At 39.1% G+C, this 14,900-nt stretch overlaps 2 protein-coding genes across 2 annotated transcripts; both read left to right on the top strand.

The window, feature by feature from the left end:
• The first annotated feature begins 1,399 nt into the window (after positions 1-1,399).
• Positions 1,400-5,354, top strand: LOC100376034 (uncharacterized). The gene is made up of 5 exons (XM_002740450.4): positions 1,400-1,624; positions 3,142-3,229; positions 4,027-4,163; positions 4,437-4,530; positions 4,878-5,354. The coding sequence occupies exons 1-5, from the start codon at positions 1,413-1,415 to the stop codon at positions 4,929-4,931; spliced, it is 585 nt and encodes a 194-aa protein (XP_002740496.1). The 5' UTR covers positions 1,400-1,412; the 3' UTR covers positions 4,932-5,354.
• Positions 5,355-9,114: 3,760 nt separating this feature from the next.
• LOC100375740 (uncharacterized) lies at positions 9,115-13,282 on the top strand. The gene is made up of 2 exons (XM_002740449.4): positions 9,115-9,534; positions 12,109-13,282. Exons 1-2 carry the CDS (start codon positions 9,126-9,128, stop codon positions 13,134-13,136), a joined length of 1,437 nt encoding a protein of 478 aa, XP_002740495.1. The 5' UTR covers positions 9,115-9,125; the 3' UTR covers positions 13,137-13,282.
• Positions 13,283-14,900: the final 1,618 nt, after the last annotated feature.

Below are 14,900 nucleotides of genomic sequence, written 5' to 3'. Positions count from 1 at the left end.
TATAAACACAAACGGAGCCCCGTATTCGCCTACATCGTTATCTAAGCTTTCAGATGATATATAGGGTGTATATTATAGATTAGTCAGATTATTTACAATCAAGCGTCTACCCATGAGCCTTTGCGTTATTAGCGTGTGTTGTTATTGTCGCTTAAAGATAGTAATGAAGATGTTATGTTTCAGTAATAACTTATTTAAATTAAATTAACAAACTATTATTATTTAAACATCCACATGCATAGATTGTTATGTTTGATTTGAGGTAAGCGTGTTTGTTTCAAAGTTTGTTTGTTTTCAATTGACGCGTTTATGGCGTTTAAACGACAAAAATCGAGGTTGCCCGTAGTTGCTTCGGTGTTCGGTTAGCTGTTAAATAAATGTTAATTTACTAACTCAAAATACAGTTAAAGGGCGGCAGTCGTCGTGCCGCGTCCTGTTCGATATGGGACTCATAGCGACGTATACAACGCGTGTAAAATACATTGTTTATTTACATGATATTCGAACACGTGCTGTGCTACGACCAACACTCGTTAACTGTTAACACAGTCCCTCTATCCCCCTATTAATTCCAACCTTTTTTAATTTCGAACTCCAACTACAACCAAAATCAGCGCTCCCCGCGCCAATAAACTTTTATATGTTCGAATTACTAAATGGGCGCTAAACAACAAAACAATCTACGTTGCCCCTGACCTATGGGATTGATAGAACGTAAAGCTGTCGGTTTCGTGCCCTGTACCGTACCTATTTTTTAGACAGTCGGTCGACTGGAAAAGTGCCCCCCTCTTATACTAAATAGAACGAAGACGACTGTATACTAGTATTTCATAAAGTTATAGGAAATATGTATACCGCTCAATAATGTTTTAACTCAGCTCTGGTGCATGAATTCTGTATATCGATTCCTGATTCGAATATTCGACTGACAAATCATCGTGTGCTCTGACCAAAACAAAAGAACATCGTACATTTAGCTCACACTTACATGTTGGATTTACCAATTTCCAGTTCTTGCCGCTGCGGGCGTTCCAGTAAATATACAACTGGGCAACTAATCAGTGGAAAAATCAGTAAAGGAAAAACCAAGTTTGTGACCTATCAATTGAATAAGTTAATGAGGGATACAGTTAGGATTCGGTATATTTGTCACGTTTTGTGAGTATTTCGAAAAGTTGCCTAATTTAAGAGTTTTGCCAGTTCGACTAAAAATACAATATTATTCATTATCAATTAATTAAACTGTCAGGCTCCAAAAAGTCCAGATATCACAATACGAGTGACTCACCTAAACCCTACTTACACGACGTCAACAAGGTTGTATCTCCCCTTGTATCTGAAATGGTTTCGCCCACAGTTTCCCATTGTTCTATGTTGATAACAAACGAAGGTCATAAAGTTGACCTGGACGAATGACGATAACTTCGATCAACATGGCGTCTTCGTCATTACGGAATATATGTTTCCTGCTTTTAGTCTGCTGTGCCTCGTTGACTCCCACAAAGTCTGCTGAGGTAAAATGTACCAAAACCGGGCCTTGCTCCTGTGAAATGTCCGATGGGTCAGGGGTCATTGACCTGAAGAGAGTCGGTAATGCCGGGAAACCTATGGAAGTTGATGCTCGGTATGCAAATCGCCATTAATTCTTTCAACTACATGTACATGTTGTATTCTTCGGTGATTTTAATCAGAAATTGTGACGGGCAGAATGTTTGGGTTATGATATACTAGTATATTAGCTGATCATTACCCAATCATGTACTACCTTAATCTCAGCGGCCTGGGCCACCCTAACCACGTCATAATAACGTCTCAAGTTCCCGTGGCTTGCTGTTCAGAACATGGTGCTTAGACCCACAGGGGCTTGTCGACTGAGCGCGAAAGCCCCTTGTCGAGACGACAAGCCCCTGTGCTTAGACCCATGTTCAGACCACGGTTATTAACCGTGTTCAAACCATGGAGGGAAACAATTCACCCCGATGCGTAAATAATAGGTCCATTTCCAAATAACTGTACAAATGTGTTTTCTAACTTGGTCGCTAGTACTGTGTGATCGTACAATGACGGGGAATTTGTGGTGATGCAACAACCATCGTGGCCTTGGACTTTTGGCCCATTGTTACTGGCGTATACACTCTCTATGAGTGTATCTGTAATATCTGATAATTATCATACGGTATCCAATGACATCATCATAATTATTCGACCAGGGGAGTTATGAACTGAACGAATTTAACTCAATCAGAGCAACTTTATTATTCGTTTTTCGTCCATATCACTCGATACTTGATTAAGATTCCGCCAAATCCACCGACTGCAAATACGTTTTTCTCCGATATTTTTATTTATGCAGTTCAATATTGCCCAAGTTAGAATTCACATTCTTTTAATCTCATATGCAAAATACGAGAACAACGTAGAAGAGGCATAGATTAGAACTCGGGGTCAAACTGTTAGACTCCATGATGATTTCAAGTTCATGTTAGACTCCATGATCCAAGTTACAATTCGATTTGTACATTTCCTGTAAGATCCATGTGCAGTACGTACTGTGTTGTAATTTATATTTTCGTTTCCCTGTAATTATATTATTAAATTTTCGAATATCATCCAAACCCACTGTGAACGGGAATAACTTAAAAAATATGCAAATGAGCAAAATAAACCAGGTCCTGATTATACATTCCCAATTCGTTTAACTTGTTCCTGATATATAAACAATAAGTAAATACTATAATTTCTCAAAAAACGAGAAATTAACATTGTGAGCAATCTCAACAAGCTCCGATGTATAGCATAAGGAAAAGTCTATACTGCTTCGCACCTTGCAAAACAATGCGTCACATGATATACCTGTGGGTCCACAGCTCATCTCGTGTCGGTCTTTAGTTATTTTCAGACATTAGGATTTTCATCGACACAGAAGAGCTATGGTTACTCCCATTGACCTTGCATAACACAAACGTGCGACGCCAAATGGCATCGCAAATAAAAGAACGACGAAGCTAATGCCAATCCATAGTATAAAATATAATGGAACTTACGATGTGCGAACTCTCATAGATTGCTGTCGTTGCCTACCTTCAATACAGAATACATGTGACTCGTAGTTAATCATGTGTGACGTCATTCTACCTGTAGATTTATACACGTGAAGGCTGTGGACGCCAACTCATATTCATACAACCCGTGCTGGTCATTTGAAGAAGTCGGTTGTCATTCCGTCGCTGTAAGTAACTGTTGTTCATAGAATGAACGAAATTAGCTAGGCAGTCTATTATTATATGTCCTGTAAATGAGATCATGACGAATCACGCTGGGATAGTAAACTATTTGAAAGGCAGTGGTTTTAGCGTCGTTTCGTGTTTGATACGGGTTCTATTATTTTCACGGAATACACCTTTAAAGAGCGGTAGTCGTCGCGCCACGCATGCGCGAGATATATTGGTCTCATATAAACAAAGATGGCGACTTTGACTGATGGGCAGACCAATGAGTTACCAAGCTTTAGTTAGGTATTTTTAGGTGATTGGAAGGTATCGAGTCATCGGCTGTAATTAGTGCAAGTCGCACCCAGGTCAAACCTCATACTTGTGATTCCCATTAGAATAGCGCATTGAATTATGGCAAAATCAATGTTTATCAAAACAAATGTCGCACATGCGCTGCGCGACGACTACCACCCTTTAATCTCAAACCCAAACACACACAAAAACACCGTGTTGAGGGACGGTGATTTGATTCAATGAGTGCTGTCCATAGGTGTCTGTGCACAACCAGCGAACGTACGTACTTGAAACTATGCTTACTTGTATATCCTATAACGGGCGATGGTCTAGAGTCTGGAGTGCTTGGCTCTTGCCGTTGTACTTCTATGACTTTGCCGAAGGGCACCCAGCGAGCTGTACCTTCGTTCTGCAGTATAATAACAATCAACGTTGAGGGCAGCAACACAAACAGAAACTGCTACGCTGTATTTGCGGAAAATTATAATCGAATCTATCAATGTTTTCTACCAATATTTAGATCTGTCAAAGAGTTCCAGATCGTCGTGCTGCTTTATATTTCACTCTTGGAACACACGATAAATCAGATTTTTATCACAATGGAACCCACGTGATTCTAACATACGAAGGGCTGACTGGAACAAGTCAAGTTGTAAGGTGGGTATCCGGTGTAATTTATGTGTGTGCATAAAGCGGTGACGTAACTAAATGGCGGTGTATATCTATAGCGCCATGATCGTCCGCCGCGTCGTTCACTCAGCCAAGCACACTGAGGTTAGGTAAATGGCGAGAAAATAACAGATAAAGGGTGGGCAACATTGCGCCGCGTCCTGTTCGATATGGGACTCATAGCGACGTATACAACGCGTGTAAAATACATTGTTTATTTACATGTTAATATTTGCATAAATATTGTCGCTTTCATTTTAGGACGTCACATATTACTTTAGTTTGCAACAAAGAAAACGATGATACGTTATTTATACCGTATGGGGAGGATCCTTGGGTGAAACCATTACATTATGTAAGTATTCACATCACATAGCAACACATGACGCGGTAACTAAGGTCCTCATCACGTGACATGTCAGGCACTTCCCCGATGTGTTCGATCGTTCAGTATGACACTCTTACATCTATCTAGTATTGTAACATTGTAACTCACATTGTTTTGTTCGTTGCTACAAACTTGAACTCGCTAATAATTCGTATCGCGCAATTATTAACGAGGGCGCAAAATAAGTGAAAACAATTGACTCACTTTTTTGGTGGTGCGCACGCTAACCAGAAACATGCTTTTTGTTAGGCATAAGTTGTTATTTGGTGGCTTCAATCTCGACATAATATCTTCTTATTTCTATTTTCTTTTAGTACTACGATCTTATAAGTCCACATTCGTGTCCTGGGAAACACGAAGAAACTTAATATAATGGCAGTCCATCACCTGATTTCAGAAATAATGAGTGGATTCGTTTTCACCTTATCACAGAGCGGGCGAAGCATTGTATTACACTGACCACGTATGTGGGGGTTCATTTTAAGGGTCGCTGACATTACCCAAAGATGGTGATTTTGAAAAGTGGGTCAAATATTTTAAAACAAGTCTAGGGAGTCATTATTTCTGTTTTCAATACACTGTTTACAGTAATGTTATTGAGAAAGACCAACCAACTACAGCTATAGTCGAGGTGTGAGAGGGCGCTGTCACACAATTTTAGTTTATTGTTATTCGATACGTGATACGCAACACATAGACAAATGTCCCCACTCTATGTACAGTACTGTATTCTTTAAATTTGTATATTGTTCATTTCTAGTATCTAATAAAGTACGATCATTGCTATTTTATTTCAAAACTAGAACAATTTATATATCCCGACAAGTTTATAAAAAACGTACATTAATCAAATTATTTTTTGACAAATACCCTTGGCACTCCTTATACGGGATATCACGTAGTCTTCACCTACTTAGTTTCCTACAGATATCGCCCTCTATCGGCGAGTCGATTCTGTGACGTCAAAATTGCGTGTCGTAACTTGAAATTGGCGTGGCAATTTTGTGTCGTAGATCCATTTCCTTGTATTTAGATGCGAGTCCGCTTTTTGACAATTATAACGACATTCACTGAAAGGCTGAGTGATTGTAACAAATTACGATATAAACGTCGCCAACGGATTGTTATTCCTGACATTTTGGTATGTGTAGGCTCCTAATATGCCGGACAATTAATCAAATATGTTATGACGTGTTAACTACTTGATTGGCTACATGAGTGGAATGTTTGGAGGCCATGCATCAAGATCTACAACTTCCATGTGATAGGTTACAGTTTTGAGAAGTGAATAAACTAGTCTTGGGTCAGTCGTGGCGAGTTCTCCACGAGGCAGGGAGTCTTGGGGAGTTCTCTTTGAGGCGAGCCAGCCTTGGCGAGCTCTACACAGAGCGACTGAGATTAGAAGTTGAGACGAATTCTATGTGCGTCTTTGCTTGGTTAAAGGTTTGCAAACGTATCGGTCTCCGGTTACCTGAGCTGTGTACAGCAGCAGGACGCGTAACGAACTACATGTCCGTTTTAGAACACGAGAATAGTAGTTCAAAACAACTCTGTATGTGTTCGTAATTTAAAATATAGTAATTCCCTCATACTGCTTGACGACCGCATATCAAAACAATATTGACGCCGTGAGCAGCTTTTCTGTTAACCATTACGTCACGAAAACGCTTCGTCACAGGGCGCGAATTATAGCATTACGACTGCGACCAAATCGTTGGTAACGATGGCCAAAGTATACCAAAACATGGGAAGCTCTGAGCGATGATGCGATTCAACTTATACCACCGAATCTCGGATTGTCACATGAATCCACCCTCTTGAAGCGCTTCACTGACATAAATGGGCGACACAAAAGCGGTTCAAATCGTCGATATCGATTGACCGTCGATATAGTTTTCGAAAGGTTTGATAATAATCTAGATAACGAACGACTATACAACCAATCGCAGTGGTCGGTTTAAACGACATTATCATCCCTCACATACGTCATATTTACGTCACAAAAGCGTTCTGCCACTAGAGGGCGCTTTTCATAGAAATGGTATCGGTGTATTGCGGTTTTCAAGTTGAAACACACGGTTCATCACACTAGAAGACGATCTTATGCTGGTTCAGAGTTCCTATGCACGATCACGGACTGTTGCCACACTTTTCAACTTCGCCGACTTTGTACATCAAATTTTAGCATATATTTTATTTTACATTGTACACGAGTGTTCGGAATCTGAATTGAACGTGATTTATTCATTTTCCAATAAATAATACTTCCGGGCATTATGAGGATATTGACTGAAATAAAGTTGGGGGTCACCAGCTTAATTTTCGAGAAAATTATGATTGTAATTTAGTGGTTATTTCTACAGTATTATAACGCTACCACAGGCAGAGTTATTATGCCATATCTCAAATTGTATACTGGTGACATAGCATATATTGTTAAGGTAGAAGCTTAGTCATAATGTTTGACAAAATTGGTCATAAATCACGTGACAATGTTTATTAGTTTATTATGTACAATCATGAATCTAATGTCCTATGGTACAATGAAATATCATTATTTTGTGTGTTACAGTTAAGCTTTTTGAGAACCGTGTCCTAATATTTCTTGAAAATTGCTGTTTTTAGAACAATTCCATAGAACACAATGTTAAAGAAAAATTGTATTTTTTGACACTTTTTAACCCAGATTTTTTAAATAATTCAGAACAACAAAAAGTACTCCATCATTAACAATATATATGATTTTTTTCTGAGGCTAGATTTTGAGATACTGCATAATATCTCTGCCATAGAAACCTATGGTGAAATCGTTATAATAGTGTCAAAATGGCGAATTACCACTAAAATACAACAATCAATTTCTCGAAAAAAGGCTGGTGACCCCCATCTTTTTTTAGGTCAATATCCTTATATTGCCTTGGAGTACAATTTATTGCAAAATGAATAAATTCTGTGTTTTTTTTATTTATGAGCAGGCTTCTACCCTAAGGATGTTGTACTTATTGTTGTCCTAAATTATTTCACAAATCTGGGTTTTAAAAAATATCCAAAAACGCAATTTTTCTTCAGCATTGTGCTCTCTATGGAATTGTTCTAAAATAGAGATTTCTGGAAAATAATAAGACAAGTTTCTCAAAATACGTCACTGTAACAATAGTTTCACGATTTTACGTAATAGACCAATGAACACTGTCATGCGATTTATGACCAACTTTCTAAAAAATTATGAGTACCACAGTATTATGATTCTACCTACCTTGCGTCGAAATCGACATGGGTCCATACGACATAAACAACGCGTGTATAATACGTGGTTAGTTTTCATGAAATTCGAACACGCTCTGTATGACAAGTTAACCAGGTACTCAAAGTTTGTCCAAAATACATGACATTATGACAAGATTTGTTCTCACATTTAATACTCCCAAAGGAAATTAAAACTAATAATGACAAATTTCATTTTATTAAGAAAATAACAGAGAAAACCTCAATTAAGCATGTCGCGCAATTCATCTTCATGGCATTCCAACAACGCACAAAAACACGTGATTTTAACTTATTATGATATTTTATTTACTTTTTAAAATTCTCCTTACTAACTTGTTATATTTTATTTGTATTGATTAATATTTCCATGATTGCTATATACTGAAAGAAATGTGTATTTCTAAAGATACAATAAATATTATTATTTATGTGGGAAATTGATTGTAATTTGTTGATCTGTAATTTGGACTTGCACAGTTCCATCATCTCGTATTTCATGGTCACACATTACGAGTGATCACAGTGTACAGTTGTTATAGCAACGATATCACGTGGTGACGATTCAGATGGAACATTTGTTTGACGTCAGTCTTATGGTTGAATGTTTCAGGTCAATCAACAGCGATAGTTTCGAAAAAATAAATCTTTGTACAAAAAGTAAACGCCGATTTTTTTTTACTCCGCTCACATTTTCTGGCAATGTTTATACATATTACAGAACTCGAAAAGACGAAAAGTTATTCCCCGTGAATATAGGAGCACTACTGTAGGAAATAAAATACGTACATTTGTTGGTGGTCGTGCAGCTCGAGTGTTCAAAATTTTGTCTTCTGTTTTTGTGCAATCATTTGTCAAAAACCCGGCCCGCTATAAATTATTGTGTTTAAATATATCTGACTTAGTGAGAATGTTCGATGAACAACAAACTATAAAACCGTGACATCACCGTTAAATTATGAAAAATAAACTCGAAGATGACTTGTGGGTTTCATTAATCACGTGGTAGTTTTTATCTGATTACGTAATACTATAGTCTGCTATTTCGCCCACAGGCAGTCGTGCAATACTCAATATCTATTAAACGGCAGTGTGATGGCGGACACATGGTTAAAACACTAACGAACCATGACAAAGTGACATTCATTGAAAACATATATTTTTTCGTTTTCATTTGTGTTTTGCGTAACCATGTTCACGTATTCTTAATGTTGCATTATTACATTCCAGACACCCACCCTCCCTGTGATAAAATGGTTGTTCCCAGCCATCTCGTGACTATTGTGTGACGTTTTGCAATGCATGTACACACATTTACTCCAACTCGGAAGATGGCGGCGGTTGATAACAGACATGTCCGTTTTGAATATCCCCACAGGGCAGACGGGCAACAAGATGTCCCCACCGAAGCATTCATACACATCCAGAAGAAAAAGGTGTTGGAAGCATATATACTAGCATTGCCGTTTGGATGGCTTGGCTTTCACCATTTCTACTTGAAGCGACCTGGTTTCGGTCTACTTTATTTCTTCACGTTCGGGTTGCTTGGATTTGGGTGGATTTTTGATTGGTTCCGTATCCCTTTCCTAGTGGAGGAATGTAATCGCCGAATGCTGAGAGAAAGAATACCAACTAGTACACCGATGCCTCCACGAAAACGATTAGACGACGCTTACATACTTGCCTGTTGGCCATTGGGAATCCTAGGTACTAGTATATAATTGTAATTTTTAGGCGCATGCGCTGTTGTTGAGGTCATTGACGGTCATGCTGTTCGCGTTACATAATTGTCTGTATACACGTAAATCACGAAGTTATTTCTCGAGGGCTTCAATCTCGTGTTAGAACCTGGATAAATACTGGCATTTACTATGAAATGTGCCGGTTATAAACCGAACACGTTTTTCGAGTTTTGCTGGAATGGGTTGGCAAAACGGTAGCCGAGGTCAATAACCGACCTTGATGTGTGATGTGCAGGGTAAGCCGTGTCGGTATATCTTTAATTAAACGGTAAACCTTTGACAAAATTGAAATAATTGCTACGTTTACACACAGTTCCTTGTTGGGGGACTGTAGTTTACACAACAACATTCTATCGGAGCCGAACTACTGGTCTCCCACCGATTAAAACGGGAGATTATCTCCAATGCGTTTACACGGTTGGGCCGAACGAGAGCCGAGTTCAAATAATTTACTATCTCACAGACGTTTTGGAACAGGAAGTCAGTAAAAGACAAAAGATTTTTTCGTTAGCGTGGGGGAAAACAAAGGTGTTCCCGTTTGTGATTGGTCCTGACAACCTTTTGGGAATCGTGCGGTAGCTCCGTCTTTGAGAAGCAGATTTCAACTCCGAGTAGCCGCGGGGCTTCGATAAAATGCTGTCATGTAGCAAATACTTGTAGATGCATTGTCGGTTGCAAAATAAAGATTGACTGCACGGTTGTATGTTTCATGATGGGGTTAAATTTACAAATGCCCAAGTACATCGGCCACGTTTTGCTGACCGCGACCATGCCGTGAATAAAGCTCGGCTGATAGTAAAAATGCCGAATTACTGCGCTGCTGACATCATATCCTGACATGTTGGCGTGGGTAGGCCCTCGCCGGCCGAACGGCATCAGACCTGTGTTGGATTTGGAGCACCGCGGAGGGCGCAATTCACGCGACTCGTCAGGCTACTGACATCACTGACACAAACGACAAATAGTGCAATGTGTATCCACTGCTATCAATTCTAACATAATTTTGGCATTTCCACAAATTTAATATGAAAAATAACAAATACACCCTTGCTATAAGTGTTTTCGTGACGACAAAGTATCGTAAGTGGTCGCAAGCCATTTTTCACCATTGACGTCACAGAACTCATTCGTCGCTGAATAATAATATTATTTATCTATTTGTGTTTTGACTCGGAAACCTGTTCTATAAATGTTATTTAGAACTACAGCGATGTCATCAAAATAATCAAATATGAAAACACTGAAAACTATAAGTTAGGTTTTGTTTCTGAACGTTTCGATTTTATTTTCATAAACTGTTTTAAAACTCCCCCAACGCAGCAACAGGGGTTGGGTGGCACAGTCTGGGCGATTTCTTTCTTTTTATTGTTAAAATTAAATAAAAATATCGCTAAATGGAGGTTTTAACTTGAAATCCCCTGTAACCATGAAACCATGGTGGTGTCGCGTAAATACCGAATTTCGCAAAACTATTTTTTTCCCAAGTTTTTTATTATTATAATTTAACTAAACAAAAAAATCACCACAACTGAGCCAGTCTACAGCAGGGGCAACAACTACATAAATTATATCGACGACGGATTAAAGGTGGCCAGTCTGTAGTTATTGTAGTTGTTTATGGTCGTAGGTAGAAAACACAAACAGATAAAAACAGTGTTGCTAAAAACGTCCTGTGCAAATCACAGCTCATTCGTGTGATTGAGAGTGTTAAAAAACGGCATTTGAATATATAGTAGTAGAAGTAGTCAAAAAAGTACAATAGCGAAATTGGCCGGAAAGTCAAACATTCCATTAGACAAACATTGATATATTTGTCTATATCTAAGCTTTCAGAAGATATTTAGGTTACTGTCACACGCAACGTAATATTACCGTAATTGGTATAGTACAGGTGTGATGGTTCAAATACCAAAATGGCAACAGTAACAGAAAGACTTCCCTGGCGGCGATGATAAAATACGAACACTGAGCCAACAGATGAGGTTTCAACTGGTACTGGTATTATTATACTCTGCAAACATCAAGTACAATAACGCGGTAAAACTCCACTACTCCAATAACTGTACTTAAACTCCAATACAATTCAACAAGATCTCCGATCCGAACCCAGCGCTGAACAACTCCCCCACATATACCCACACTGTCTATAAATAGACCATTACATCAGCTTACATAATGAGTCTGGAACTTACTACCAATTTCTAGAATGTTCCATTACCTTCTATTGCCTCCTACAGTGTTCTATTACCTATTCAACCAGTTTCTAAACAAAATCTAGAATATTCCACCCAGACACAGTACGGTTCTAGAACATTCTCAGTGACACGGAAGTGGTACATAAGTCGTATGTGACAGTTACAATACTAGCGTGTTTAGTAACTTTATTAGAATTTCTGAATCAGAGATCATTTTTCAACACATTTTTCCTTGGTTGGTACCCCTAGTTCTTTTGATCAAGAGAGAGTGAACTTATCTGCCATGTAGAAGATAATATTCAGATATTAAAAGATCGTAACTATTTTATATGATTTGTTTACAGGTTTACATCACTACTATCTCGAGCGCTATGCATGGGGGCTCGCCTACACGTTCACGCTAAGCTTTCTGGGTATTGGATGGATTATTGACATTCTACGCATGCCTTGGCTGGTGGAATCTGTCAATCTGGATATGCAGTACCGGTACAGCAGCGGACTGTTGTACAGAACTCCGATGAAATCTCTATGTGACGCCTACATACTCGGTGTACCGCTCGGATGGTTAGGGCTTCATCACTTTTATCTAGATCGTGTAGGTTTTGGCCTGGTGTATTTCTTCACTTTTGGTTTATGCGGTTTTGGCTGGTTGGTTGACTTGCTGCGAATGCCCTGTTTAGTGGACGACACGAACCGACGAATTGCCCGACCGGATAACAAGAAAAGCCTGTGTGACGCTTACGTGCTATGGTTCCCGTTTGGTATCTTCGGATTTCATCATTTCTACTTGAATCGTCCGTGCTACGGCTTACTCTATTTCTGTACTTTGGGTCTGTTCGGGATTGGTTGGCTTATTGATTTTTGTCGACTTCCCTCACTGGTGAAAGATATTAACGAAATGCTAGAGAGAAAGTATCAGCTCTGTCGCATGACCAATGACCGAGACCCTATTGCCAGCAACCAATCTGGCGCAAGTGCGTATCCAAGGCAACCACCGGGCAACTATGGTAGCTTAGCGTCTGGTTCTCAAGGAGATTATGAAGGCTATCAACCTGGATACCCGCCAGCAGCCGTGATGCCACAACCACCATACCCATATGGGGCATCCGAACGAATGCCACAGCCACAAGACCCGTATGCCAACATGGCAGCACAGATGCCACAGCCACAAGACCCGTATGCCAACATGGCAGCACAGATGCCACAGCCACAGGACCCATATGCCAACATGCCAGCCCCGCCGCCTTACACGGAGTTTCCAGTAGCCGGGCCATCTACGCAACCTGTTCTCGATGAAAAGCCTAGTAGTCGCCCTGAAAGTACTGTGCGTCCAACTGCACCTCCCCCACAAAAGAATGACGAGGACTATTAACTCGTGTCAGTTCAAGACATCAACAACATTATTTACATTTCTGGCACCAAAAAAAAAAACTGTGCATGCTTGGTAGCCTACCCATAGTGCAATGGTCACAGCGAAGAGTGCAACAACAAATTAAATAAACGGGATCGAACAGAAAATGTGCCGGATACACGTGAAGACATTACGTACACCAACCTTGCTTACATGCGGTGTAATAGCATACTCGTTTGATTTCCCAATATTGACTTTAATAGGAGTTTTGTTAAAAAAACATTTTGGGTGATTTTATAGTCAGTTCATTGTTGATAGCCTCCACTCTAGAATTAGACTGACCCAGCCATGACAATTTCATTGCTTTATTTTATATGATGATTGCTTGTAATATGAATTTGTAAAATCCCGGTTATTGCTGCAAAATGTATACAATTTGAAAGTGGAAATTGATTCATTTTTATACATTTGAATTATTTTCTACATGTTTCGTATTAACTTAAACTATATGCCATATTCTTTAGACTAGATTCCGTCTATGAGACTTTGAAAAATCTACGAATAAGAAAATTAGTGAATCGACTTTTGTAATGTTTTGTTAAGTCTGCGCATGCATACTCCCATGATAATGTCTGACGTCATGGAGACAGGCAATAGGTGATGACACAGAGTTCTTATTTAACCATGTAGTTACGCAGCGATTCAGCAAGCAATTCTTACATGCTACCGAGTAAGGGCCATAGCCCTAACTGTCTAGCTACTAGTATTTTGAATAGTTACTTAAGACAACGATTACCGAATAATGTCGTTCTCCGATGTACTCGGAGTGGCGGAACTCCATACTTATCTGGGGTACTTGTTTAAACATGTACATATTGAATAAATGGCATGGCTTCTTTTCTACCAAATATTGTAATGCAATTTATACCACACTTGGTCACGTGATCTATTCATGAGTGGTCTGAGCTGTAACATCACACTAGGTCTCTTGTCTCTATGTAGATTTGAAATCAGCCACAGTTTTTGTCACGCGGAAATTAGTAATCATCAGTTATTTTCATGTGCAGACTGTTTTTTCACATTTTTTTCCATATGCATATTAGAAATAGACAAGTTGGGTACGTGCATATGTATATTAGTAATGCTGGGTTCGAACAGTGACTTCCGTATTTACGTTGATACGATGCTGACCATCAGCGAAATTACGGACATTTTGTAAACATTTAGCTCAACCGATCCCTAGTGACGTAGTGGGTGTTGCATGGGACCCATGATAAAATATCAACAATAGCAAAACAACCAGACTCGTGTGAGAGTATGGTTAAGCAAAATACGTGGTTAATGCATCGTCGTTTGCCACGCCCTCTAGTGGTTGCTCCTGTCCATGTAGTCCTTGATCGGCCAATGAATGATTGAAACTGTGGTGCACGCACGGAAAAAAATAAAGAGTGGGCTAAGGCCGTTTTGGGAGAACCTTTGATAAAGTCTGCAGGGGTCAGTGTTTTGTTGATACCCGAATAGGGCATTGGATGACCATTGGATATAGAGATAACCTTATAACCCTGTCATCGATAGTGTATTTGTGGTAAAGTGCACCATATTTACGATTGGCATTTGTAATTGCAATAAAATAAATAATAAACACCAATCAATCTAGCCATTTTCAAGATAAAAAGAATATTCACTTATTTTAATAAATAAGAAAATTGAAGTTATTGAAACTAAATGGGAAAAATCTGATAAAGGAATAAACTAAATCAAACTGACTGAGGTCCACCAACCTAA

The sequence above is a fragment of the Saccoglossus kowalevskii genome, chromosome 22 (assembly GCF_978046115.1).
Source record: "Saccoglossus kowalevskii chromosome 22, keSacKowa6.1, whole genome shotgun sequence".
NCBI classification, from domain to species: Eukaryota; Metazoa; Hemichordata; class Enteropneusta; family Harrimaniidae; genus Saccoglossus; species Saccoglossus kowalevskii.
The sequence above is the reverse complement of the archived record's forward strand: the minus strand, read 5'-3'. Positions and strand labels throughout refer to the sequence as shown.

What these genes read in the sequence shown, in the direction of transcription:
- LOC100376034 (XM_002740450.4), top strand. Translation starts at nt 1,413, where the DNA reads ATGACGATAACTTCGATCAACATGGCGTCTTCGTCATTACGGAATATA. An exon ending in TCGGTTGTCATTCCGTCGCT is followed by an intron (nt 3,230 to 4,026) that starts GTAAGTAACTGT and finishes ACCAATATTTAG; the next exon opens with ATCTGTCAAAGAGTTCCAGA. An exon ending in GGAACAAGTCAAGTTGTAAG is followed by an intron (nt 4,164 to 4,436) that starts GTGGGTATCCGG and finishes CTTTCATTTTAG; the next exon opens with GACGTCACATATTACTTTAG.
- LOC100375740 (XM_002740449.4), top strand. Translation starts at nt 9,126, where the DNA reads ATGCATGTACACACATTTACTCCAACTCGGAAGATGGCGGCGGTTGAT. An exon ending in TTGGCCATTGGGAATCCTAG is followed by an intron (nt 9,535 to 12,108) that starts GTACTAGTATAT and finishes ATTTGTTTACAG; the next exon opens with GTTTACATCACTACTATCTC.